We start from the raw sequence: 25,038 nt of genomic DNA, 5'->3' as shown, positions 1-25,038 counted from the left end.
TGTTGCCGTTGCTTGATAGCTCTGTCAATGTCAACATTTATCACTTTAGTGATGATTGAACGTAGGCTGATTGAACAGTCATTGATCCGATTGGATTTGACCTGCTTTATGTGAAGGAACATACCTGGCAATTTTCTGCATTGTCAAGTAGGAACATTGCTGTAGATGTATTGGAGCAACTTGGCCGTAAAGTTGTCAAGGCCCTTTGCCTTTGCCCATTGCAGTATCCTGTGTGCTCAGCCATTTCTTGATAAGACATGAGTAATTTGAATTGGCTGAAGTCTGGCATCTTTGGTGCTGGGGATCTCAGGAGAAGGACAAGGTAGATTGTCCACCTGGCACTACAGGGCTGAAGATGGCCGTGAATGTTTCAGCCATGACCTGTGCTGAGAATGAGGTTGAGAATGTTCATGAAGCCTCCTTCACCTGTCCCTTGTTTAATTGTCCACCACCATTCACAATTTCAGTTTTCAGTACACTCAGTTCTACTCCTGCCATGCTTTTCTGCACCTAGTCCTGTTCATAGGACTCCGATTAATTTTCAGGTGCCAATGGGTGTCATGTATGCTGCGCCCATTGATACTGGTGTTGAATGTCATAAGCAGTGTCCTGAAAGAGTGCCACTCAGATAAGTTTATTTTTCTAACTTTTATCTTGTGCAGATAGTGCGCCTCAAGTAATAATCAATCCCAACAAGCTTAGCATAAAACCAAAAGCACTCTGTATGGTTGCTGAAGTGATTGTTTAAATGCAAGCCTGACGTTACTCAAGGGGCACTTGATGCCCTGCTATGGGGAGTTGCAAAATTCAGCTTCATAGCACCCAGTTTCAGTGTTATGACCATTGTTTTGGACCAAAATGGCATCAGTGATACATGCGGAACCTTCGGTGCAGTGTTTTTATAAATTCATTCTTGGGATGTGGGCCTCGCTAGCTGGGCCAGCATTTATTGCCCATTACTAATGGTCCTTGACCTGAGAGCATTTAAGAGTCAACCATATTGCTGTGAGCAGTGGTTAGCACTGCTGCCTCACGGCACTGAGGACCTGTGTTTGATCCCAGCTCTGGGTCACTGTACGTATGGAGTTTGCACATTCGCCCCGTGTCTGCGTGGTTTTCACCCACACAACCCTAAAAGGGTTAGGTGAATTGGCCACGCTAAATTTAAAAAAAACACATTACCATGTTCCTGGAATCACATGTAGGCCAAACCAGGTAAGGACAGCAGATTTCCTCCACTCAGGGGCATGAGTGAACCAGATGAGTTTTTACGACAATCGACAATGGTTTCAGGGTCATGGTTAGACTGTTAATTACAGGTTGTTTTCATTGAACTCAAATTTCACCATCTGCCATGCTGGAATTAAAATCCAATCCCCAGAGCATTGCCCTGAGTCTCTGGGTTAATAAGTCAGTGACAATACCACTATGCCCCCACCTCCCCACATTGGCTCTGAAGTGTATAGTGTAGGCACTTTGTGATGTCAGCCAGTAATTTAGTGCCGATTTAATGCCATGCTGCCATTTTTGACCTCGCTGTTGTGCCTAATGTCCTCTCTTAAATATGCACTGCTCCCCATCTGTTCAGCAACAGGAAGGGATTGATTTCTACTCGTTGTTGTGGTGTGTAGAAGTGTTCCGTGTTTTTAATGCTATTTAAAGTTGGTGAAGACACAAGGAGCAGTGCTGCATCGGGAGAAGATCTTGGTTCTGACTCCAGTTCTTAGTTGCCATCCATCTTGGCCTACAGTAAGACAGTGAGAATCAGCAGAGGCAGCACAGAGGAGCACAGTTTTCTCACAGAGAGGGGGAGAAGAAAGGGAGAGGAGCTCTCAGCAGGAGGGTCTTCAGGCAGCATTTCTCTTCCTGGAACCTGAGCCAGGAGGATGCGTTTTGTTTCCATTTTATGAAGTAGATACTCTTGAAATATGGTACCTCTTGTAGGTAAACCTAAAGCAGGGCAAGGACGATGTGGCCAGTGACTATGGCCGTGAATTTCTTCACATTAGAAACCTTTCGGACTTGAGCAGATGCCGTCTCTCCATTATTCACCATCCACTGCTGCATTAGAGAGATGACTGGTGCCCTGGGTGCCAGGAGAGGGGAATACATTCCCTCTTACCAAAGAGATTCAGGCAGAACATTTATGTGGATTTGCCAGGATAATGGATGTCCCCATGGCGCAGGGTTTTGCAGCTGCTACATCTAAATGCAGAGATATACTTCGACCACAGACGATTCCACTTGCAAAATGTTCAATTGATGTGTGACCATGCGTAGCACATCATGTAGTTGAATATCCAGGATCCTGGCAGCAGTTCTGATCTATTTGTTCTGCATCAATCTGTGTTCCCTCAGTAATTGAGGCACCGTATCTAACCAGAGGGTTTGTACGACAAGAGTTATCTGCTAACTGTCTGGCTCTTGATTCTGCTATGCAACCCAATCACACTTAGTTGGCATTCATGTAATGAGAGCCATACTATGACATGCAAAAACGCTGAGCAGACCATTGGGGTCCTCAAGGAATGCTCCTGTGCTTCGATAACTCTGGAGAACCTGGCAGTACTCACCAGAATGCGAGTTGTAATTTGACATGTAATCTCCATAACCTTGTCATCATGAGGTGCACAGCCCCTGCCACCAAGCCATGGCAAACATCTGATCTGGAGGAGGGGCCGATGGAGGGGAGGGGGGGGGAGGCAACACATCGCTTCTCTGCAAATGCTGTTTGTGATCGCCTCAGCCCACTACGGTACCAGTGGACACAACCCCAAATGCCCAATCAACAGCAGCCACAAACCTTCCCTTTGTTCTGTCCCTGACCACTGCCGCATCCTCTCAACCACAAAGCAGAAATTAAAACCACCACAAAACATCATTTCAATACCAGCCTTATTAAACAAATCAACCAATATTCCATGCGAGAAACGAGGGGGGGAAAGAGATTGACGGGGTGGGGGAAAAGAGAATGAGGGGGGATGGGGAAGAGAGTGAGGGAGGGAGAGATTGAGGGGAGATAGATTATGGGTCAGACAAAAGTGTGAGGGGAGGGAAAAAAGACTGAGGGGATAAAGAGAATGAGGGGGAGGGAAAAGGGAGTGAGGGGGAAAGAAGTGAAGGGAAAAGAGAGTGAGGGGGAAAGAGTGAGGGTAAAAGACTGAGGGGAAAATAATGAGGGGGAAAGAGAGTGAGGGATTGGGTACAGTAAGGGGATGGGGAAAGAGTGAGGGGTGGGTAAAGAGAGTGAGGGGGAAAGAGAGTGAAGGGGAAAGAGAGAGAGGGGGAGAAGAGAATGAGGGGGAAAGAGAGTGAGGGGGAAAAGAGACTGGGGGGGGGGGGAAGAGAGTGTGGGGGAAGAGAGTGTGGGGGAAAAGAGTGAGGGGAAAAGAGAGTGAGGAGAAAAGTGAGTGAGGGGAAAAGAAAATGGGGGGTTGGGGAAACAAGAGTGAGGCGAAGGGATAAGTGAGCGGGAAAAGAGAATGAGGGAGAAAGGAGTGAGGGGAGAGAGTGCTGGGGGAGAGAGTCTTGGCCTAGAGAGTGTTGGGGGAGGGAGTGTTGGGGGGGGGGGGAGATTGCAAGGGGAAAAGAGAGTGAGGGGGAGATGAGAGGAAGGGGGAACGTCGAATTTAGTGCAGCGGGGACGCAAAATGCGATCGCGTTACGCCGCCGCAGCGCCTGCCCGAGGTGGCAGCTCTGGGCTGCTGGAGCCTTTACTCCTGGGTGGGAGAGAGAGATAGAGAGTTTGTAGGAGGGAGGCGCTGCTGACTCAATGATGCGGCTTTGCTGCTGTGTCGAGCTGTTGCTATGGCAGCAAGCTAGCAAACTGACCGAGGGGCAAGCGGCCAAGGAGTGAAGAAATATTTAAACTGCCCCCAATCTCAGCTCAGGAGCGGGAGAAGGAAAAATAAACAAGCCTGTGACCAGAAGTTTGATCCCCCTCCCCACCCCCCCACCCCCTCTATTTGTGAAGAGCGAGTTCCGCGGCGGGGACATGACATGAATTCATGTTGATCCTGGTTTTACAAAAGTATCTCTGCTGAATATTCTTTCCGAGACGGGGCGTGTACTCCGTTCCCGGAGAGTCAGGGCCGCAAGTCACGATTATTTTGACCAGCTGGATGTTAAATAAAGCAGGTTCCAATCGGCAAGGGGCGCAGACCTCAGTGTGTCTCTCTGCCGCCAAAGTGAATTGCTTACTGTCAGGTCGCAGTTTGACAGAGCGAGGGAGAGCTGGCGGCCAGCGATGATGGCTCTGTGTTATGAGGAAGATGATGAAAGGGAATATTATGAATTTGAGCCGCTTCCTACGCTTTTGGAAGATGAGGTAGGTCCGCATTGATGTTTCTGCGGTATTTGAAATGTTTTTAAAGGAGTTGCAGCAGGTTTTTTTTTGGGGGGGGGGGGCATTTGGCAAGTTGCCGACTCCCTTTTCATTCGAATTAATCTAAGTAATCATCCTGTTCGTGGACCATCGCTCAAAATAAAGAACGGGGGAGGAGAGGTGGCAAAAAAGCTCTCGTCCCTCCAGCCACTTGTAACCCGCAATTGCAACTTTAATTGATGAGGCAAAAATTGCAGAAGCGGGTGAATGGAAGATGTTTCTTTTAAACTGGGAAGTAACCTCATTGCTACTCGATTTTGTTTTGTAAATGATTCGATGAGGCGCACAAACTGTCTTCCCTGTCAGCAATTGAACCGTGTAATTTTGAAAAATGCATTGACCTGTCAACTAGGGTGCCAGAAATCAAGTCAAACAATTCGATTGAATATTGCCTGATTTATAATCTGTGTACTCAATTTTTACAGTAACCGTAGTTCATCTTTGAGGTAATGGGCAGTAAACATTTGGTTCAAAATGAACACTGCAGAATGAACATGCTATTCATGTTGAAATGGGTAAGATCAAAATAATGATTGAATATGCATTGCAAGTATTAGTAACTGGAAGGATATGATATAGCTGCTGTAATGGTTTGGACAGGAGTTGTAATTTTCTACTTTTAACATTTGCACAAGTGACAGGAGAGGTGGGCGTTAATAATACATTTCTTGCTAAACAAGGAGAAGAATAGCCTAGAGAATTAGATTATGACTAAATCCATATCAAGAGTTAAGAAACAGCGGGGGCGGGTGGGGGCAGTTCCAGGCGTGTGTTACAGGCCTCCAAATAGTAGAGATAAAGAAAAGGGGGAGATCTTCAAACAGTTAATTGAAATATGCAAGAATGACGGGAGAGTGACTTGGATGAATTTAACGATCTGACGATCGATCGGGATAAAACTAAGGCAGTTCTTCAAAGTGGAAAAAAAACACCTTAAGAATGCACCCAGAACTGCTTTTATGATCAGTATTTTTCTTGATTAATAAGGATCACAGAGTTGCTTGTTTAAGCTTTGGAAAATTAGACACATAGGTGGTGTATCAAAGAATAGAGTTCCAGAGATAAATGGCACTATTAAAATGAAATTAAAATGGAGCTATATGATCAAGCTAGGAACAGCAATACCAAATATTGAATGCGTATTGTGGAAGTGTAAGGGAGATTAGAAAGGCTGAAAGTGTTGGTATATGATAGTATAAGAACTTGTAAGCACATTAAAGCTATGATAGGGAGCTCACAAAAAGGTGGTACTGGCACAAAACAAACTGAACAAGACTGATCTCATAGCATTTATCATCCATGTTATTTTACTTCACCTAACTTGAAGTGGTTGCAAGATGGTGGTCTAATATTGGGGATTATAAAATATTAACTTGTCAAAACATGATTTTATGATTTAACATTGTCCAAACATATTGCAGCCATATTTTTGGACTGGAGTGATGGATGTTATGGTACATCAATTGGGCTAGAGCAATAAGCACAGCCATTAACAGGGAAGCCTAAGGGAGTACAGTCTTTCTTTCAAAGTACTCCTTGACCCTATAAAGTCTTACTTAGTTTGAAGTCTTAAAATAATTGTCTGTGTCTATTGCTCTGTGGCGATATTTAAGTCAGTAGTGAAGTGACAGAGAAAGAACATTTGTGAAAGAATGGTTCCGAGACTAAGAACTTCTCAATAACAGAAGATTATTTTCAGTTCTATTGGTCAAATACAGGATTTCATATGGCAACTTTCACTTTGGTCTATTAATGAATGGTTGGAGTGCAGTCCACCCCTTGGTGGGAATGACGTCTGAAATGCTGGTTGTGTTAAAAACATAATCTGCTCTTGATAATTTGGTCATCTTTGGCACATAAAATCATTTAAATTATAAATATTACAATTTAGCTAGTTATGCCATATTTCTTCTTGGATTAATTTGTGAGATGTGCAATACATTACAAATAATTATTGGATAAAATATATAGAAGTCCTGTACTATAGAAGGTCCTCCAAGTGATCCAGACATCTAAATTACTGTCTGAAAGCATCAAAAGGACAATGCCACTGTGCCACTGGGGAGGTGGTGGCGTAGTGATATTGTCACATAACCAGAGATCCAGAACACTCTGGGGTCCCAGGTTCATAACACGCCATTGCAGATGGCGAAATTTGAATTCAAAAATATCTGGTATTAAAATAGTGATGAGCATGAAGCCATTGTCTATTGTTGTAAAAAGTTATCTGATTCACTAATATCCTTTCAGGAAGGAGATCTGCTGTCCTTACCAAGTCTGGTCTATATGTGACTCCAGATCAACAGCAATGTGATTGACTCTTAACTGCTCCTCAAGGGAAATTAGGGATGGACAATAAATGCTGGCACAGCCTGCGACACCGACGTCCCATGATAACATTTTTTAAAAATTAGTTTCCGTGGTGGCAGATATTTGATAGTGGTGGATCAGCTGCCCACTGCACACTATCCAATTTAAATCAGGCAGGTTGCATAACGGGCCACTTCTGTTCATTCATTGAATGGAGAGGAAGGTTATTTCCTCTTTAAGTCTTTGCCATTTAACTGACCACATCAGGTCGTGCATTTGGTTACATTGTGTTCTGGTATGAGTAACTTCTGCACTGGTGTTAACAACAAAACTAATAAAATAATCTCCTGAAGTCAGTTTTGCAATTCATTATTCAAGTCCAACAAATCCTGACAGGTTAATAAGGAAGGAATCCAAGGTGCATTTACCTGGAAGAATTATTTTTCGGATGTTGTAGGCTGTCTGGATTTTAAGGGAACAAAATTCTTTAGTTGACTGGACTGACTACTAGTATGTATTTCTCTACATACATTCTAGAAGTCAGGATTAGCATGTATTTTTGCGGTGTGCTCCAGTTACTTATCTGCATTCTTGTGGAACAAATGAGCCTCTACAACATTGTATCCACCAGCACTTGATTAGATGTGGATACTGGACCTTATCAGAAGATTTATCATGTGGTTTGTAGAAAGATCCAGCACCCAAAGGAAATAAATGCAGCAATCACATTCGCAGACATGGACAAATCAGGTTAACTCTGTACATCCATTTAAGCCAATAAATAGTTGCTTGCGAAATCTGAATGGTGACATGAACTGCATATTCAATCAGCATGCCCTGCAAGACTTAAGCAATCCTCCCGTGGGACATATTCTTCTCCTTGCTTTCCTATGTGCTCCCACCTCCCGTTTGCACCTCTAGTTTCTTTCTAGCTACTATGAATGGTGTATTTACCATTTTCGCAATCAACAATTAGATATGTAATAGTAAAGTCTGGTTTGCATATGAATTAAAGCACTTTAGTTTATACCTTTTCAAAGGTCAGCATTGGCAGTAGAGTTTACTTAATCAAAGCATCTCCAATACAGTAATGCCACAATTAATATTATTAGTTCATGAAGATTAATTATTTACAGTAATAGTGCTATACAATAATGCAAATTATATGAACATCAAATACAATTCTAGTGAACAACATTTGTAAATGGGGTTCTGTAGCCTCTTGCATAACTCAAAACCATATATTTCATGATGACTGCTGCCCATTCATCACTTGTTGCTGTTTGTCATTTCTATGACAATTCTTTTCTTTTAATGTTAACACAAAATTGACTTTAAATTGTGAGGTGTTATCTTTGATGGCATTTCCCTGGCCACTACATTCCTTAGTGCTTTGCTTTAGACTCTCTTTGAAATGTTTAATGTGACACTTTACTATGTTGCTCCTCGCCATCAGCTGGTTATTGGGCATAGCTTCGGGGAGCTGAGCTTCTGACATGTCGAAGATGTAGCTGTGGCTGCATAACCATGACTTTGAAACTAATCGTAGTGGCACACTGCCGTATTAAACATTTACTACTCTCTTACAGCAGCATATACAAAGTGGTGCCCAAAGTGCCATTAGTGTCTGGAGTTTCAGCTTCCAGGTCATTAAATTACTGTTTTTTTTTAAAAGTAAACGTTTAGAAAGATAAACATGTAAATTTTGATTCAGTTTGTCGTGAATAAATACTGTATTTCTGTTATTATTGATTTAGCATTCGATATATTGCTAGGAAAATCCTACATGAAACCAAAAAGTACTATACCATCCTTGCTTCACACTGGTTGAGCATCGTCTGAAATACTGTGTCCCATTTCAATCTCCTCTCAGGATAGATGGTAAAAGGTTCAGAGTAGGGACGCCAGACTAATGTGAAGCTTTAAAAGCCTCCGTTCCCAATAGGAGAAAGAACACTGAATGTCTTTTTACCATGGGAAACTGAGGACTTGGGGATTTGACTGAGATCCACAAAGTATGAAGGGATTACACCCTGCCCATTTGTATGGACTATCTCAATTCCACACAGCTTAGGTAGGACCGGGGAGATGCAGGTCTGCTACTAAAGCACACAAGCAGGTTAGATGTAAGGAGCTTTTTCTTTTGCAGAGGACCATCAACCTCAGGAGAACAGTTCACAGATTCACCTCAAATGTCCAATATGGAGCTGGATTAGTTTCTAATTATGATTAATATTACACTTTATAGAAGTTTATGTGAGGTATTGGACGTTGTCTCAGTCATGGTTGTTATTGGAGAAGAAATTTCCAGATTCTTTTTAATCCTCAAATTGGCCGGTGGCTTTTCCTCTGGATTTTTGAATATACTAAAAACATGTGTAGCTGCTACGGTTATGATGGATTACAGGGAGAGAACTGAGTTGTCACAAAGCTTAGCACCATGGCAATATGTGGCAAACGTAATGGTCTTTACTCCTCCACCATTCTTGTACATGTATATTTCATTCCATTCCTACTTCTTTCCCCCAGATTTTGCAATTTGCTCAATTGTGAGAATTGACCAAGATTCACAGTTGGGCTGGTAGATTGCAAGTAACATTCACCCCACATAAGTACCTTGCAATGACTATCTCTAACAAGAGAGAATCTAACCATCTCCCCTTGACATTCTATGACATTACTAATGCTGAATCCCCACAATCAATGTCCTGAAGGGAGGCTACCATTGACCAGAAACTGAGCTGGACCAGCCATATAAATACTGTGGCTACAAGGCCTGGTCAGAGGCTGAGAATTCTGTGTCAAATGACTCACCTCCTGTCCACCATCTACAAGGTGAAATGCCTCAATTTGCCTGGATGAGTGCACCTCCAACAACACTTGAGCCATCCAGGAAAAAACAGCCCACTTGATTGCCACCCCATTCACCACCTTAAGCATTCAATCTCTCCACCATCTATGCACAATGGGAGCATTGGGTTCCATATTCAAAATACACTGCAGCAACACACCAATGCTCCTTCTACAGCACCTTCAAAACCCGTGTCTTCTACCATCTAGACAGACAAGGGCAGCCGGTGCATGCAAGCTGCCCTCCAAGCAACACACTATCCACCATTCCTTCCCTGTCGCTGGGTCAAATTCCTGGAACTCCCTTCTCAAAAGCACAGTGAGAGTACCTAAACTAGATTGATTGCAGTGGTCCAAGGTGGCAGCCTTACCATCACTCACTCGGGGGCAACTAAGGATGGGCAATAGAAGCTGGCCTTGTCAGTGATGCCCACATGACAGAGAATAATGTTTTAAAAGCCAGCGTCAAGGTATTACAGCATCTATGCTGAATAATGTGCTGTAACCAGACATATTATCATCATTCGTTGATTATTGTGAAGCAATTGAGTAACATGCTAAATTTTGCTGTATTATTAAGTTTTTCTAAGTCATTTATTTTAAGGATGCTTGGAGTATTGTCAAAGAGCATATATTTTTCATTGTGCTTTTCAGAGACTTCTGTTAATCGCTGCTGCAGCAGTGGTATGTTTTTCTGTTTTTTTTGTCATCAAGTCAAATAGATTTGCTTGCACAAAAAAACAGTAGCCAGACCTGTTTCCATATCATTTATTAATCAAGCATATTTTCACTGGAATAACCAGGACTGCAGCCTAAGGTGTCTAAGATAAGATGAGTGCAGTTCCTTTGTGGATACTGCTGCAAAAGAAATGAAACAAAGTTGAATGGGTGTTTGAGAGTTTTATAAAGAGTGACAGTGGCAAATCATCAGTAAGTTTGCTTCGTCATTACAGCTGCCAAATTATTACTTTAGCAAAACCCTGTTCTATTTTAACAGATGAGTTTCTGTTTATTTTGCCATATTTTATCTAATGTAGTATTATAGTAACTTTTAAAATCTAAATGGCACATAGTGAATCAAAGACCAAATCTGAGAGAAACACTAAAAATGGAAGTTTAGAAATCTCCTCCTGGTGCTCCGGCTTCCTCCGACAAGTCCTGAAAGACGTGTTTGTTAGGTGAATTGGACATTCTGCGTTCTCCCTCTGTTTACCCGAGCAGGCGACTAAGGGCTTTTCACAGTAACCTCAATGCAGTGTTAATGTAAGCCTACTTATGACAATAAAGATTATTATTATTATTTCTCTTGCTCCATCTTTCTCATTAATCTTTAAAATCTACCTCAGCCTTTATTTCCTTATGTGGCTCAGTGTGGAGTTTTGTTTAATCCTATTCTTGTGAATCGCTTTGGCGCTTTTGCTTTGCTAAAGGTGCATATAGTTGTTCTTAATGGATTCTAAGTACTGGTGAAACAATTATCAGATACTTACTGATGGTGTTTTAAGGGTTGAAATCTTTTTAACAAGTGAAAACTATCATTGATGGGTTTTTAATAATGTCAAGTTTAGAAGTGGGTATGCTGTATAGTGATGACTTGGAAGCGAACTTGGAATTGGTGGTGTTCCCATGCACTTGTTGACCGTATCATTCTCAATGACAGAAGTCTTGATTCAGAAGGTGGTCTTGAAGAAACTTTGCAGAGTTGCTGAATGGGATACACTGCAGCCACATTGTGCCAGTGAAGGCGGGCAATGAATGTTTCAGATGAAAGATGAGTGCTGATAAGTGGGCTACTTTGACCTAGAAGATGCTAAACTTCTTGTGCGCTGTTGGATTTGTACCCATTCCGTCAAATGGAGAGTATTCTATCCCTCTTCTGACTTGTCTTTGTAGCTGAAATTGAAATAGGGAATCAGGAAGTGATTCAGAAAGCTCAGCCTCTGACATATTTAGGCAAAGTATTTATATGATTAATCCAATTAATTTCTGTTCAATTCTAACCACCAGGAGATTGATGCTGGGGATTCAATGATGGTAATGCTATTACATTTCGAGAGAAAGTGGTTAGTCTTTCTCTTGTTGGAGATGGCCATTGCCAGACACTTCCTGGGCATCGGTGTTACTTGCCACTAATCAGCTCGAGCTAGTGTGGATATGGACCAGGCCTTGCTGCAAATAGCGATGGATTGCTTCATTATGTGAGGAATTATGAATGGAACTGAATCATCAGCGAATATCTCGCCTTACTTCTGACTTTAGAATGGAGGGAATGTTATGAAACAGCTAAAGATGGTTGGGCCTACGAGAATGTCATGAGAAATTTGTGCAGCAATGTCCTGGGATTGAAATGATTAGCCTCCAACGACCATCTTCCTTTCTGCTAGGTATGACTTCAAACAATGGAGAGTTTTACCTCTGATTCCCACGAGCTTCAGTTTTGCTCGGGCTACTTGGTGCCATTGTTGGTCACGTTCTGCCTTGGTGTCAAAGCCGGTCACTATTCACCTCACCTCTGGAATTTAGTTCTTGGGCCAAAGTTTTATTTCAGATAGTCAGGAGGTGAAAGATTGACCAAGAGCCCAATATTAACAGACTTTCAAGCTTTTTTTTGCAGCAACGGACTGTAAATACTTCCACATTCAAACAGAACAACCAGTTTCACTCTGCACCCATATATAGGAGTACAAGTGAATCCCATCATCTGAATGCAACTAAACACTCAGTTAATATAAGATTAACACCACGGCTATAATGAAGTTTGGAACTATGTGATCCTGACCAAATCTAAACCGAACATCAATCTGCTGGCTATTGTCGAATCAGTGCCATTTGATAGCACTGCTAACAACATCTTTCATCACTTTCCTGATGTTTGTGCATAGGCTGATAAAGTGGTAATTTGGTTGATTGGACTTGTCCTGCTTTCTTTAAACAGGCTATAACAACACAATTTTCTGCTTTGCCAGGTGGATGTCAGATACCAGTGTTGTAACTGTACTGACAGAGCTCGGTAAGAGACACAGCTAGTTCTGGATCACTACAACCAGGTTATCGAGGCCCATAACTGTTCCGTATTCAACATGCTTGGCTATTTTTGAATCCACAAGAAGTGAATCGAGTTGGTTGAAGACATGCATCTTTTAAAAATATTCTTTCATAGGACGTGGGACCCACTGGCTAGGCTGGCAATTTTATTGGCTACCCCTCATTTCCTTCGAGAATGTGCTGGTGAGCTGCCTCCTTGAACCACTGCTGTCTGTATGGTGTAGGTACACCCACAATGTTGATAGGAAGGGAGTTCCTTTGGTGATGGTGACCTCAGGAGGAAGTCAAGAATGATCATTTGCTTGATACCTCTGGCTGAAGCTAGTGTTGAATGGTATCATTCAAGGTGGGGATACTCCTCATCCTGGCTAGTTTTTTTATTATGCACCACCAATCATGACTGGATGTGACAAGACTGCTGCGGCAATTGTGGGATCGCCTATCTTCTATGTTGTGCGGTTTCCACTTCAAGCTTCTAGCTTCAACAGGTTTCCTTGGTGCAAAGACAGAACCTCTCAACATGGACTGTGCAGTGGACACTCCTACCAATGCTGTCATGGACCAATCCATCTGTGACAAGTGGATTGGTGAGGAAGGTCAAGTAAATGTTTCTCTCGTGTTGGTGTTCTCCCAGCTGTCACACGCTCAGCCTGGCGCTTCTGTCCTGTATACTTTGGATAAAAATTCCAATACTTTCCGACCGCTAATGCTAAACTACTTCATCTTTTTAAAACATAGGCATAGGATTACCTATCTGCCAGTCAAAGAACAGCACAGGAGCAGGCCTTTCGGCCCTCCAAGCCTGCGCCGACCTCAGAGTATTCCCTTTTCAAATGAGTTTTTAAAACATGGGTTAGTGCCTCTGCTATCTCTTCCCTAACTACTTCTAATATGCGCAATGCTTCCAGACCCGGGGTCTTAGAGAGGACGTTTGATTCAGCAAACAAAATCCAAAATAATATAGCCGTAATCAAAAGACCAGATGGAGGCCAGGTTGAAGCAAGGCTTCAGGACCCTTGAGAAAATATAGCACAGCACCCGAGGACTGCAAGGACCTGGTCATGAGCATTTGCATGTGTGTGCCAATCGCAGCAGTGTCTTGTATTATGCACACTATTCCTACTTGCTGTTAGCACAATAAATGTCTCTGACATCACCAGGTGTCAATTTCTGCTTTTATGCGTTCTGCCAATGTCTGCGTATGAATAATCCAGATGAAAGTTGTAGCTTACTGTCGTTTTAATAATGGGCACTCGTGTGGCCGACACTGGTCTCAACTGGAAGGGTCAACGATGAATGCCTGGTACAACTGTTGGGTGTTAAGCAACATACATTTCTATAGTGCTTCCTATGAGTAGAAAATAAAATGCTTGACTGACAGGATGGAGGACACAAATTCAATTGAGTGGACAAAAGATGAGATGGGGTGAAAGAAAAAAATAGTCTAGATGCTTTGCGAAACCAGGAGGAAGACTGAAAGATGGAATTAACTCACTAAATTCGCCATTGATACATGGTGGATTGAAGGAAGCCTGCTTTGGAAGGGAACTCTGTTTTTGGAGGACTAGAGGATGTATGGCTGGTAAAAATTATTAGGCTTGTGTAAGAATTAGAAAGTATGGATCTTGAATTCTGGACTGATTCTTTCGAGAAGTGGCAATTAGCATTGATTGCCACTCCAGTCCTATTTATTCATCTTGCACCAGATCTCCACATTTTATTCACTTCCTCTTAATCTTGAAGCTGCTTCAGTAAAGTGCATTTCTTGAGGGTCATTTTGTGAGATGTACAGCAAATTCTTTGAACTCTTTCTGATGTACAATGTAAACTATTTTCTTTTCCATCAAAGTAGGTTAAGGATGTAAAATGTTGCTTGAGCTTCCTGCATGCTTTTTCCATGACCTACACATCACTTGCTGGATGCTGGCCATGGCTAATATGTATGGGTTGTCTAGTTGTGTGAGAAGCCAGTATTACAGCAGATTTTCTGGATCTCCCAGGAGTTAACCAGGTAACACTCAAACAAAAATAAATCCTTCCGTGTATATCTGCGACTTATGGGAGCCATGCAATCTTCCCTAATGTCAAACCATGATTTTGCAGTTGCAGTGAAATCTGCCCAGTAAAAGTTTGCTGTCAGTGCAAATTTGGCCACAAGTTCATTGAAGTGGCTCTGTACAATTTCACCAGGTCAGCTGATTAAGCTGATGGGGGATACAGAACATCATGGGATCAGCTCATTAAAAGCTAACAGTAAGTGCCTGCACATTGGAATTTATTGTTTCATATTTTTTAAAGGTTTTCAAATATTTGTCAGAAACATAACATGGTTACAGCACAGAAAGAAGGCATTTCGCCTGGAGTATTGTGTCCAGTTTTGGTCTCCTTACTTGAGAAAGGATGTACTGGCACTGGAGGGGGTGCAGAGGAGATTCACTAGGTTGATTCGGAGTTGAGAGGATTGATTTATGAGGAGAGACTGAGTAGACTGGGACTATAATCATTGGAATTTAGAAGAATGAGGAGGATCTTATAAAAATATATAAAATTATGAAGGGAATAGATAAGATAGGAGCAGGGAGGTTGTTTCCAGTGGCGGGTGAAAATCGAACTAGGGGGCATAGCCGCAAAATAAGGGGGAGCAAACTTAAGACTAGGTTGAGGAGGAATGTCTTCACCCACAGGGTTGTAAACCTGTGGAATTCCCTGCCCAGTGAAGCAGTTGAGGTGATCTCGTTAGATGTTTTTAAGGCAAAGATAGATAGGTTTTTGAACAGTAAATGAATTAAGGGTTATGCACAGTAAGAAGTCTTACAACACCAGGTTAAAGTCCAACAGGTTTGTTTCGAATTACTAGCTTTCGGAGAACTGCTCCTTCCTCAGATGAATTAAGAGGTAGGTTCCAGAGACATTTATATTGACAAGGTCAAAGATGCAAGACGATACTTTGAATGCGAGTCTTTGCAGGTAATTAAGTATTTACAGGTCCAAACGGAGCACCTGGAGAGAGGGATAATCCCAGGTTAAAGAGGTGTGAATTGTCTCAAACCAGGACAGTTGGTAGTCCTGCTACATCTCATCCTTGTAAGTCACCAGATTTCAAGGAAGAGGGAGATATCAACAGGTGTAAACATCGGGTGGTTAGGGGGATTGTTCAGCCTGGCTGCCTGATCCTCTTGTGTCTCTGTAAAGGGAGCATGCAGAGTCTCTGAGGAGGATCAGGCAGCCAGGCTGAACAATCTCCATATTACAGGTTATGGTGAGCGGGTGGATAAGTGGAGTTGAGTCGACAAAAAGATCAACCATGATCTTATTGAATGGCTAAGCAAGTTTGAGGGGCCAGGTGGCCTACTCCTGCTGCTAGTTTTTATGTTCTTATTTGGCCTTTTGTCTCCCTGTAGACTCCCTGTAAGAGCAGCTCAGTTAGTTCTCCTCCCCTGCCCTTTCTCTGTAGCCCTTTTTCTCTTCAGGTAATTACGCAATTTCCTTTTGAAGGACACGGTGTATAATGTGGTTCCCCAGGGTTCAATATTAGGACTACTGCTTTTCTTGATCTATATTAATGACCTAGATTTGGGTGTGCAGGACACAATTTAAAATTTTAAACATGACACAAAAATTGGAAGAATTGTGAAAGGTCAGGAGGATAATCATCAACTTCAAGGGGACATAGACAAGCTGGTTGAATGAGCAGACGTGTGGCAGATGAAACTTAATGCAGAGAATAGTGAAGTGACGTATTCAAGAGGAAGAACGAGGAAAGACGAAATAAAGTAAAAGGTTCAATTCCAAAGGGAGTTCAGGAGCAGAGGGACTTGGGGATAAATGTGTACAAATCATTGAAGATGGTGGAGCAGATTGAGAAAGTGATTAATAAGGCTTATGGAATCCTGAGCTTTATAAATAGAGGCATAGAGTACAAAAGGAAGAAAGGTATGATGAATCTTTGCAGAACACTGCTTCATATGAACATTAAAAATGGAAGCAGGAGTAGGCCATTTGGCCCTCTGAGCTTGTCCTGCCATTCATTATAATCATGGTTAATCTTTGACTTCAAGTTGACTTTCCTGCTTGGTTCCCATATCCCGTGATTCCCCACGACCCCAAAAAACCTGTCTATCTCAGCCTTAAATATATTCCATGATGGTGCATCGAGAAATCTCTGGGGTAGAAAATTCTAAAGATTCACCATCTTTTGAGTGAAGGATTTTCTCCTCATCTCATGCCTAAAAGATCAGCCCCTCATCCTGAAACCGTGCCCCCATGTTCCAGATTGGCCAGCCAGCTGAAACAACCTCTCAGTGTCTACCCTGTCAAGTCTCCTCATGATGTGGAGATGCTGGAGTGAGCACAGTAAGAAGTCGTAGAACACCAGCTTAAAGTCCAACAAGTCTCTTCATAATCTTGTATGTTTCAATGAGATCACTTATCATTCTTCTAGACTCCAGGGGCGTCATTCTCTGACCCCCCGCCGGGTTGGAGAATCGCCGGGGGCTGCCGTGAATCCCGCCCCCGCCGGTTGCCGAAGTCTCCGGTACCGGATATTCGGCGGGGGCGGGAATCGGGCTGCGCCGGTTGGCGGCCCCCCCCGCTCGATTCTCCGGCCCGGATGGGCCGAAGTCCCGCCGATAAATTGCCTGTCCCACCGGTGTGGATTAAACCACCTTTTGAACGGCGGGACAAGGTGGCGTGGGCGGGCTCCGGGGTCTTGGGGGGGGGGGGCGCGGGGCGATCTGGCCCCGGGGGGTGCCCCCACGGTGGCCTGGCCCGCGATCGGGGCCCACCGATCCGCGGGCGGGCCTGTGCCGTGGGGGCACTCTTTCCCTTCTGCCTCCGCCACGGTCTCCACCATGGCGGAGACAGAAGAGACTCCCTCCACTGCGCATGCGCGGGAAACTGATAGCGGCCGCTGACGCTCCCGCGCATGCGCCGCCCGGGGATGTCATTTCCGCGCCAGCTGGCGGGGCAACAAAGGCCGTTTCCGCCAGCTGGCGGGGCGGAAATTCCTCCGGCGTCGGCCTAGCCCCTCAATGTTGGGGCTCGGCCCCCAAAGATGCGGAGCATTCCGCACCTTTGGGGCGGCGCGATGCCCGTCTGATTGGCGCCGCTTTGGGCGCCAGTCGGCGGACATCGCGCCGTTTCCGGAGAATTTCGCCCCACATCTGCAGTATAGACGCAATTTACTCAGCCTCTCACCACAGGACAACCCTCTCATCCCAGGAACTAATCTAATGAATGTCCACTGTACCATTCCAATGCAAATAAATATTTCTAGAAATGTGGAAACTAAAACTATGCACAATTCTCCAGTTGTAGTTTCACCAAAGCCCTGAAGAATTGTAGCGAGACTTACTTATTCTTGCAGTCCAATTGCCTTGCAATAAAATGGATATAAAGGGGATAATAATACATGACATTTTCTTTCCTAATGCTTGGTCATGTTAATTTGCTATGTTCCTTGTATACCTAAGTTCCTCTGAACATCCACATTTTCAAGTTTAATGCCTTTTTAAAAATATTCTTTGTTTTTAATCATATCTACCAAAGTGATACCAACCTTCATTCCCTCATATTATACTCTATCTGGCACCTTGTTGTCCACTGCCCTTGATAGAGGATCAGGGGTTATGGGGAGAAGGCAGGAGAATGGAGATGAAAAAAATATCAGCCATGATTGAATGACAGAGCAGACTCGATGGGACGAGTGGCCTAATTCTGTTCCTATGTCTTGTGGTCTTATAACAGCAAGGCAACATTTTACTGAGTATAACAACCAGACATCCTTACAAAACTAGAGTCAATGGGAATCAGGGGAAATCTCTCTGCTGTTTGGGGTCATACCTGGGAAAATGGTTGTGATGGCTGGAGGTCAATCATCCGAACTCCAGGAGGTCCTCAGTGTTGTGATGGGCCCGGTCATCTTCAGCTGCTTCATCAATGACCTTCCCTCCATCATAAGGTCAGAAGTGGGGATATTCGCTGATGACTGCACTATTCTCGACTCCTCAGATACTGAAGCAGTCCATGTCCAAATGCAGCAAGACCTGGACAACATCCAGACTTGGGCTGATAATTGGCAAATAACATTCAATCACAGAAATGCCAGGTAATGACCATCTCCAACATGGGAAGGTCTAACTGTGGTGATGTGCATCAATGTAAATACATGTAGGCTAGCTAGACACTAGAGGGAGCACCAGTGACATCACACACACACACTCAACCAATAGATAAGTTAGATGGGACGTGACCTGTCCACCATCTACAAGGCACATCACATGAGTGTATAGAATATCCTCCACTTGCCTGGATGAGTGCAGCACCAACACAATCAAGAAGCTCAATACCATCCAGGACAAAGCAGCCTGCTTGATTCTTCCCCCTTCCACAAAGGGTCATTCCTTCCACCACCGACAAACAATGGCAGCTTTGTGTAACATCTCTCAGATGCACTGCAGGAACTTACCAAGGTTCCTTCAACAGCACCTTCCAAATCCCCAACCACTACCATCTAGACCGACAAGAGCAGCAGAGTTCTGGGAACACCACCACCTGGAAGTTCACCTCCAAGTCACTCACCATCTTGACTTGGAAATATATCGCTGTTTCTTCACTGTCACTGGGTCAAAATCCTGGAAGTCCCACCCTAACAACACTGTGGGTGTACCTACACCTCAGGGACTGCAGCGGTTCAAAAAGGCAGCTCACCAGCACCTTAAGGGCAACTAGGGATGGGCAATAAACGCTGGCTGAGCCAGCGACACCCACATCCCATAAATTAATTTTTAAAAACTCATTTACCTGTCTGTGGTGAATGTATTCACCATAATATAAGTTGTCTGTATAGTACTGTAGCCTATGGCCAGGGAATGGTAATATGATCTCCTTCCATGTATTGTACTGGGACCCTGGTGGGCTCCGCCTATGGCTCCATCCCCCCTGGGGCGGTATATAGACCTGCCGCCTGTGGGCGGCGCTCATTGTTACAGCAGTCACAGGCAGGCAAGTTCTTGGATAATAAAGTATGTTCACTCGTTCTCATCATCTTGTAGTGAATTGATGGTACATCACTGTCTCTATCTCTTTTTAACCTCTTTGTGTCCTTCTCACAATTTATATTCCTTCTGGACGCGCGACAACGCAGAATCGCCGAGCAGAAGCTTATAGCCAAGTTCCGCACACACGAGTGCGGCCTCAACCGGGACCTGGGATTCATGTCGCATTACATTCATCCTCCACCATCTGGCCTGCAAAATCCTACCAACTGTCCTGGCTTGACACAATTCACACCTCTTTAACCTGGGGTTACCCCATCTCTGGATCTGTAAAGATTTAATCACCTGCTAATGCTCGCATTCCAAGCATTGTCTGGCATCTTTGAATCTGTCTATATATATGTTTCTGGAACATACCTCTTCATTCACCTGAGGAAGGAGCAGCGCTCCGAAAGCTAGTGACATCAAAACAAACCTGTTGGACTTTAACCTGGTGTTGTAAGACTTCTTACTATTCCCACCTAGCATTCTACTGTCAGCAAACCTGGATACATCTTCAGTCTCAGCTAGAATATTGTGTCCTATTCTGGGCACCATACTTTCGGAAGGATGGGAAGAAATTGGATAGAGTGCCAAAATTTGGAAGGTTGATAAGAAATCCCCAAAAAAGAACGAAAGCAAACTCCATGTGGGGGTATGAAGTGCAGTTGGGGACAAGTGAGACAACACTTACTCCTATCTGATTGCTGTGAAAATGGGTATTTTACTGAATGGCATGAATGCAAGAAGGGTTGCTCCATTTTGTACTCTGAAGAATTACGTTCAGAGAACAGTGATGTGTCTTATTGATCAGGAACTGCAGCGAGTCTTGGCTATACTAGTCTATATATTGCATAGGCCCCATCTCTAAAGCTTGAATGTGTTGAAAACCTTGCCATTTAGTCAAGCTGATGTCTCCTTGATGCAGGAATAATGTTGTTTCTTGCCCCAAGGCCTCTGGCTAGTTCAACATGCATAGGTAGTGAAGGCTGGGAAGAATTTGGTGACATAAAAATGTTTTGCGATAGTAATCAGTCACTGATCACAATGGGCAGCACGGCAGCACAGTGGTTAGCGCTGTTGCTTCACAGCTCCAGGGTCCAGTTTTGATCCCCGGCTTGGGTCACTGGCTGTGTGGCGTCTGCACATTCTCCTTGTGTCTGAGTGGGTTTCCTCAGGGTGCTACAGTTTCCTCCCACAAGTTCCGAAAGATGTACCTGTTAGGTGAATTAGACATTCTGAATTCTCAGTCTGTGTACCCGAACAGACGCCGGAATGTGGCGACGAGTGACTTTTCACAGTAATTTCATGATGCTCGATCAATAACTCCTGAGACGAGATTGGAGACAATTGAAGGCTTTATTGCACTAGGCTGAGAGGTGGCAAATGGAGTTTAATGCAGAAAAGTGTGAGGTGATTCATTTTGGAAGGAATAACAGGAAGACAGCGTACTGGGCTAATGGTAAGATTCTTGGCAGTGTGGATGAGCAGAGAGACCTCGGTGTCCATGTACATAGATCCCTGAAAGTTGCCACCCAGGTTGAGAGGGTTGTTAAGAAAGCGTACGGTGTGTTAGCTTTTATTGGTAGAGGGATTGAGTTTCGCAGCCATGAGGTCATGTTGCAGCTGTACAAAACTCTGGTGTGGCCGCATTTGGAGTATTGCGTGCAATTCTGGTCGCCGCATTATAGGAAGGATGTGGAAGCATTGGAAAGGGTGCAGAAGAGATTTACCAGAAATTTGATGGTATGGAGGGAAGATCTTTTGAGGAAAGGCTGAGGGACTTGAGGCTGTTTTCGTTAGAGAGAAGAAAGTTAAGAGGTGACTTAATTGAGGCATACAAGATGATCAGAGGATTGGATAGGGTGGACAGTGAGAGCTTTTTTCCTCGGATGGTGATGTCTAGCACAAGGGGACATAGCTTTAAACTGAGGGGAGATAGATATAGGACAGATGTCAGAGGTAGGTTCTTTACTCAGAGAGTAGTAAGGGCGTGGAATGCCCTGCCTGCAATAGTAGTGGACTCACCAACACTAAGGGCATTCAAATGGTCATTGGAGAGACATATTGACGATAAGAGAATAGTGTAGATGGGCTTTAGAGTGGTTTCACAGGTCGGCGTAACATCGAGGGCCGAAGGGCCTGTACTGCGCTGTAATGTTCTATGTTCTAGATGTTTCCCCCAGCAGTGCAGGTACAGAATGCGGCTGCTGGGGAGACACAGGCTCTTATACTCCGCCTTACTGGGTGGAACCAGCAGGCAGGCTTCACCAATGAAAATAGCAGTCTCAGGTACCTCCCACATCAATGGTCTTACAGCATTATTCATGGTACCGTAGTACCCCTAATACCGACTACCACATTCATCCCCTGTTTAAAAAAAAGAGTCCGTCGGGGGTGGTGGTCTCGCGTTATACAGTGGTAGAGGTGTAGGTTATGGTGGTACCCGGTATACATTAGCACAGTGTTTTGCCTCGTTACATGTCGCAACTATTTACAGTAATTATTTACAGTCAGAGTGAAACAATTAGTCGATCGGGGGCCCTGGTCGTCCTCTGTAATCGTCGTAGCTTCGGCGGTGATGAAGGTGCCGGCTCGGGCATCTGTGGCTCCGGGAGAGTGGCTTTGGCTTCTTCAGCAGCTTCATCACCCCTCGATGGGACCAGTGGAAGGACCGATTCCCCTGGAAAGGGGGTGGCTGTGGGGTGCGCCGGTGGGAGGGAGGATGGGATCGGTAGTGGAGGTGTGGGTGGGGATCCCGCGGCTGCCAGTTCCCGTAGGGAGACTGTATCCTGTCAGCCGTCGGGGTACGCCACATAGGCGTATTGAGGGTTAGCATGCAGGAGATGGACCCTCTCGACCAATGGGTCTGACTTGTGCGCCCGCACGTGTTTGCGGAGCAGGATGGGTCCAGGAGCTGCCAGCCAGGTTGGAAGCGAGGTCCCGGAGGAGGACTTCCTAGGGAAAACAAGGAGACGTTCATGAGGGGTTTGATTGGTTGTGGTACACAGTAGTGATCGGATGGAGTGGAGAGCATCTGGGAAGACCTCCTGCCAGCGGGAGACTGGGAGATTCCTGGACCGTAGGGCCAGTAGGACGGCCTTCCAGACCGTTCCGTTCTCCCTCTCCACCTGCCCGTTTCCCCGGGGGTTGTAACTGGTCGTCCTGCTCGAGGCAATGCCCTTGCTCAGTGGAATTGACGCAGTTCGTCGCTCATGAAGTAGGACCCCCTATTGCTGTGTATGTAGGCGGGGAAACCAAACAGCGTGAAGATACTGTGGAGGGCTTTATGAAGGTGGCTGTGGTCATGTCGGGGCAGGGGATGGCGAATGGGAACCGGGAGTACTCGTCAATCACGTTCAGGAAGTACGTGTTGCGGTCGGTGGAGGGGAGGGGCCCTTTGAAGTCCATACTGAGACGTTCAAAGGGACGGGAAGCCATTATCAGCTGCGCTTTTTCTGGCCTGTAGAAGTGCGGCTTGCATTCCGTAAGGATTTGGCAATTCCTCGATGGAGTAGGGCAGGTTTCGGGTCTTAATGAAATGGAAGAATCGAGTGACCCCTGGGTGGCAGAGGTCCTCGTGGAGGGCTCGGAGGTGGTCCACTTGTGCATTGGCACATGTGTCACGGGATAGGGCATCAGGAGGCCTATTTAGCTTCCCGGGACGATACAAGATCTCATAGTTGTAGGTGGAGAGCCCCATTACCGAAATAAGAAAAAACAACGAACACATAAATAAACATCCTATAGCTATATCACGTATTCCCCCAATATACAAGCCCCCCATTAAACAATAATAAACACAGTAGGAAACACCAAGTACTCCCCCCGCCCCCCCGGGTTGCTGCTGCTGCTGACCACCTCCTAACGCTCCACTACAAAGTCTAGGAACGGTTGCCACCGCCTGAAGAACCCTTGCACAGATCCTCTTAAGGCAAATCTTACCTTCTCCAATTTAATGAACCCTGCCATGTCGCTGATCCAGGCTTCCACGCTTGGGGGCCTCGCATCCTTCCACTGTAGCAGAATCCTCCGTCAGGCTACCAGGGACGCAAAGGACAGAATACCGCCCTCTTTCGCCTCCTGCAATCCCGGCTCGTCCGATACCCCAAATAGTGCGAGCCCCCAACTCGGCGTAACCCGGGTATTTACCACCTTAGACACCGTCCTCGCAGCGCCCCTCCAGAACTCATCCAGCGCTGGGCACGCCCAGAACATGTGGGCATGATTTGCTGGGCTCCCCGAACACCTCACACACCTGTCCTCCACTCCAAAAAAACGACTCAGCCTTGCCCCTGTCATGTGCACCCCGTGCAGAACCTTAAATTGTATCAGGCTAAGCCTGGCGCAAGAGGAGGAAGAATTTACCCTACCCAGGGCGTTCGCCCACGTGCCATCGTCTATCTCGTCCCCCAGCTCCTCTCATTTACCTTTCAGCTCCTCCACTGAGACCTCCTCCTCCTCCTGCATCTCCTGGTAGAGACCTTGACTTCTCCACCTCACACCCCCGAGAGCACCCTAGCCTGGATCCTACGTGCTGGCAGCAGCGGAAATTCCCTCACCTGCCGTCTTAAAAAAACACCCTTACCAGCATGTACCTGAAGGCATTTCCAGGGGGGAGCCTGAATTTTTCCACCAGCACCCCAAGGCTCGCAAATGTCCCAATGGGGCCCCCTCTTCCAACCATCGACGCCCACAGTCTCACCAAACCCCCACTATGAACCATTTCACCCTACCCCACCCAGCACCCAAAAAAAACCCAGTATCAAACAGAACAGAACATCCCCCCAAAACACAACAATCACATCAATCCCCTCTCGACATCTCCTCGCAACCGACCCTCAATCCGAGTCCAACTTTTTGGCCTGGATAAAGGTCCACGCCTCCTCCAGCGTCTTGAATTTGTGGTGGCGGTCCTTGAAAGTGACCCACAGTCACACCGGCTGCAACATTCCAAATTTCACCCCCTTCCGATGCAGAACCGCCTTAGCCCGATTGAACCCGGCCCTCTTCTTGGCCACCACCGCGCTCCAGTCCTGGTATATCTGGACCTCTGCATTTTCCCACCTGCTGCTCCGCTCCTTCTTTGCCCACCTTAGGACACACTCCCTGTCCACGAAACGGTGGAACCGCACCAGCACCGCCCGCGGCGGCTCGTTGGGATTGGGCCCCCTCGCCAGGACTTGGTGGGCTCCCTCCAGCTCCAGGGGCCCCGGGAAGGCCCCTGCACCCATCAACGTGTTCAGCATCGTGACCACGTATGCTCCAACATCCGACCCCTCCACTCCCTCCGGGAGACCCACAATCCGCAGGTTCTTCCTCCTTGATGGGTTCTCCATGTCCTCGAACTTCTCCTGCTATTTCTTATGCATCGCCTCGTGCACCCCAGGCCGAAGATCTCGTCCTCGTTCTCCG

At 45.4% G+C, this 25,038-nt stretch overlaps 1 protein-coding gene across 1 annotated transcript in view; it reads left to right on the top strand.

Moving 5' to 3' along the window:
- Positions 1–3,711: 3,711 nt before the first annotated feature.
- The window catches only part of kndc1 (kinase non-catalytic C-lobe domain containing 1), a 268,776-nt gene continuing 247,449 nt past the window's right edge, over positions 3,712–25,038 (top strand). The window contains exon 1 of the mRNA XM_072479132.1: positions 3,712–4,327. Coding sequence (XP_072335233.1) covers positions 4,247–4,327 — 81 coding nt within the window. The 5' untranslated portion in view covers positions 3,712–4,246. The remainder of the gene's footprint in view (positions 4,328–25,038) is intronic.

The sequence above is a fragment of the Scyliorhinus torazame genome, chromosome 16 (assembly GCF_047496885.1).
Source record: "Scyliorhinus torazame isolate Kashiwa2021f chromosome 16, sScyTor2.1, whole genome shotgun sequence".
NCBI classification, from domain to species: Eukaryota; Metazoa; Chordata; class Chondrichthyes; order Carcharhiniformes; family Scyliorhinidae; genus Scyliorhinus; species Scyliorhinus torazame.
This window is presented reverse-complemented; position numbering and strand designations above follow the sequence as displayed.